This window comes from Setaria italica, chromosome I, assembly GCF_000263155.2.
Source record: "Setaria italica strain Yugu1 chromosome I, Setaria_italica_v2.0, whole genome shotgun sequence".
Lineage (NCBI taxonomy): Eukaryota > Viridiplantae > Streptophyta > Magnoliopsida > Poales > Poaceae > Setaria > Setaria italica.
The window spans coordinates 991,207-994,588 of record NC_028450.1 but is presented as its reverse complement, the minus strand read 5'-3'; the positions used below and the strand labels follow the sequence as shown (position 1 = coordinate 994,588).

Genomic DNA, 3,382 nt, shown 5'->3' with positions numbered 1-3,382 from the left:
CCTGGGGAAGGCGAGAGGTGACAGGAAGGGAAAAAAAGAGACCGAACCGCCGCGTCCGCGGTCAGGGGAGGGGGTTCGCCGGCGTTGGAGCTGAAGGAGGGGAGGACTCCGCCAGCCATGGGAAGAGTTCGCGAGGTCTTAGCGCGACGGGAAGACAGAGGGGACGGAAAACGAACCGGAACGCAACATAACCATTGGCGCAGTGTGCTGTGTGCAAATCAACAACCATGCAAGGCGCCCAAACCAAAAGTTAACATGCCCATCTTATAGTACATTCTCTTCTTTCGGAGCGATCGTGTAATACAACTGGCTAGCATACATGATTTCAAATTGAACAGGGGATCTGATGGAATAAACAGGGGATCGAACCACTGGCTGACTGGCAGTATTTGGAACACACAAACAAAGTAAATTTTTGCTGAAAAATGTTCCTTGCAGACACAAAAAGGAAAATTTGCATGCTACTGTACTACCAGCCGTTTGTAGCTACATAACTTACAATTTAGCTTAAGCTGCAGCTGGGTCGAGTATCGGGTCGGCAGGGTACTCTTCGTATCCACTTATGCCTGTGATTCTTAACCTTGTGTTTGGCTACAAAATAAAAAGGAAATTGTAAATACAAAATTCTTCAGTTCATTCGAGTTTGGAATGCAAAATGCAGTCCAGTATTTATCATTATATTTCCACCTCCCCTTAGGAATTGGATGTTACTGGAAGCATACCTGTCTGTGACCAAGTTTCCTCTGGTACTTCTTCTTCTTCTTGTACTTGTAAACTATAACTTTATCATCCCGTCCCTGTGGATCAAGTTATGGGGAGGAACCAGTGTTAACTAAATGTGTATCCGTCATTTATGCAACAGCATGCAGAAGACATACCTGTTCTTCGACCACTGCATGAACAGCAGCATTGGTCACCACTGGCATGCCAATGTAAGCTTTGTCTCTAGTTGACACTAGTAGCACCTTGTTTAATATGATCTGCAAATCAAGCACTATTAGGGAGTGCAATTTCTGATGAAATGGGGAAGGCACTGAATTGGAGAGTCATTAATGGGGTAAATCAGGTGAAGCTAATACATACACCAGTACCAAAGCACTGAGCAGGCTGCCAGGACATATTAGTTCATTTATATGAAGATAGGTAGTGTATTTGCTATAACAGACAAGAGCATCTCACCAACAAATACAAATCATTCTAAGAGAAAACTACACTTTTACACAACAGCTGAACATAAAAACGTTTCCACTTTTACAGATTATTGATTCTTTTGCTTCTAGTAATACATCAATACCAAATTGCCTGGTTGCAAAATGTACTATTGATATTATGCACAACCATTCCAGCATTTCATAGTTTGTTCTAGCACATCCAAGAAAAAACAATGCATCAGTATCAAATAAATAATATGACACAGAATCTGCTAGTGGTCTAAGAACATACCACTTTTCTACATAACCTTAGTTTCTTTTTAAAAAAGGAGAAAATGAATTTTAAATTATCCTCCTATAATCTTATCCACCCTTTATATTTTTCATTCTTGTCACCATATTGACTAAGGTAACCAAATCAGCAACAAGCATAAAACCTGAGCTGATGACACCATCATGGTAGAATTCTCTATGGATGTACCCCAGATGCATTGTATTATTAGAATCTATGAGCCGAAGAAGGCTGCAGACTAAAGAACAATGATGGTTTTTCTGTGCTCCCAACATATAAAAATATGCCATGAAAAATTACCCTATTCACCAGAACAACAATACATCATACGAGAAGGATGTATAGGTTCTGGTTTTTGCTAGCTCTCAAGGAAATATTTAGCAAGCAATTGCTGCCACAATAAATGCATTAAAGATAAGTACACGATTCTCCAATGACTACCTTATCCAAAAATTGCAGGAGTGAAATGATGCAACATCTCCTAACCTACATTGTCAGTTTGGAGTATGCAGATAAGGAGAATAACCAAACCTGATCATTGACATTGGCACCTTTCAATCTCTGTGTGTATATATACCGGCCTGGCATCACAATGTATTGCCTTGAACCAATCTGCAAAGAAAGAGAGTAGGCCAAAACAGATTCTTCAAAAAAAAAATTCCAAAATGCTCACTTGAACACAGAAAGATATATTCTTGCATATGTCAGCATTTTAAAATTTTCTTTTAAAAAGTCAATGTAAGGCTACTAGTAAATCATCTGAAGCTCTGCGATTGACAGAACCTTCATGATAATTGATAACACTATGGCCTGTTCAAATAGATCAGTAGCGAGGGCACATTGTTTTTAGTACTGACAATCTGACACCAACATCCTACCAATTTCCCATGCAGTGTAATACCGGCCTAAAATGCTTGCCTAGCAACAGGGTAGGCAGGCGGGATTGGTAGAGTGCCATTCATAACATTACAGATAATGCAGCATCAAGGAGGCACTCAATTTGCAATAGCTCAGTCAAAAAATCGCATCACTGGAGGCGCGAGAGGGGGCCAACCCACCATGACAACAGCGAAGATGTCGGCGTCCTTCCCGGCCCCCGCGGCGGCGAGCTGCGCCTCGACGGGCTCCGGCACCGCGGGTTCCTCCTCCTCAGCCTCCGCCTCGGGCTCCACGAACTCGACCTCCACTGCATCGGGGTCGGCGGCGGCTCGGAGCTGCCAGCGGCGGTGCGCAACGGCGGAGACGGAGAGGGAGCGGCGTGCGTATGGGAGCGAGGAGAGGGTCAGGGTCTTGGAGGCGAGGAGGCGCAGGGGCAGCGTTGCGGTCGCGGTCGCGGTCGCCATGGCCGCGGCGGGGAGGGGAGGCATGGATGACGATGTCCGAGTGGAGTGGGGGGTTTTGGGAGGAAGACGAGGGAAGAGATAATATTGTGGATAGGAGGGGATAGCGGGTCATCTGATTGAGAGCCAACGGTTCAGATCAGTCAAGTTGGTCGTGGAGAGAAATTATCAACTTCAAGTAAATCACTTAGAACTAATTTCAAAACTAAAGCAAAACAATATTTCGAACCGTTTATAACATGTGCGGGAAATAAGGAAAACAAAGATTTTTAGAAAAGAAAATGAGAACATACAGCGAATGTTCAGGATTTTCTACTTCACAAAACCAGCTCCATTCCACTAACTACAATGTGAAGTAGCATCACCATAGAAGTTGGAACAAGAAAATGTGTTTTCTAGTGGCTTGAGAGGCAATGCAATTTTTTGCGAATTTTGCTAACTTCCGATAGCACGTAGAGAATTCTCTCTGACTTTAGAGGTGGCTCTAGCTCGATCGAGATGTTTTCATAAAAATATCTATTGTTCCCTTATGTTGAAGGATCCGCCTATCACCGACTTTTTGCTGCTGAGGCCACAACCCTGTTCACCGACTTTTTGCT

General features: G+C 43.5%; 1 protein-coding gene across 1 annotated transcript; it reads right to left on the bottom strand.

The window, feature by feature from the left end:
* Positions 1 to 245: 245 nt before the first annotated feature.
* Positions 246 to 2,856, bottom strand: LOC101763816 (50S ribosomal protein L21, chloroplastic). Its single transcript, XM_004951217.3, has 5 exons — positions 2,502 to 2,856; positions 1,975 to 2,055; positions 879 to 980; positions 723 to 797; positions 246 to 591 (listed from the first exon to the last, which is right to left on the bottom strand). Exons 1-5 carry the CDS (start codon positions 2,808 to 2,810, stop codon positions 508 to 510), a joined length of 651 nt encoding a protein of 216 aa, XP_004951274.1. The 5' UTR covers positions 2,811 to 2,856; the 3' UTR covers positions 246 to 507.
* Between the last annotated feature and the right edge of the window lie 526 nt (positions 2,857 to 3,382).

Bases quoted from the DNA above. Each gene is read 5' to 3' on its own strand.
- LOC101763816 (XM_004951217.3), bottom strand. From the start codon at position 2,810: ATGCCTCCCCTCCCCGCCGCGGCCATGGCGACCGCGACCGCGACCGCA. The intron at 2,056-2,501 runs GTGGGTTGGCCC...CTTTCTTTGCAG, and splicing joins ACATCTTCGCTGTTGTCATG to ATTGGTTCAAGGCAATACAT. The intron at 798-878 runs GTATGTCTTCTG...CTTGATCCACAG, and splicing joins ATGCAGTGGTCGAAGAACAG to GGACGGGATGATAAAGTTAT.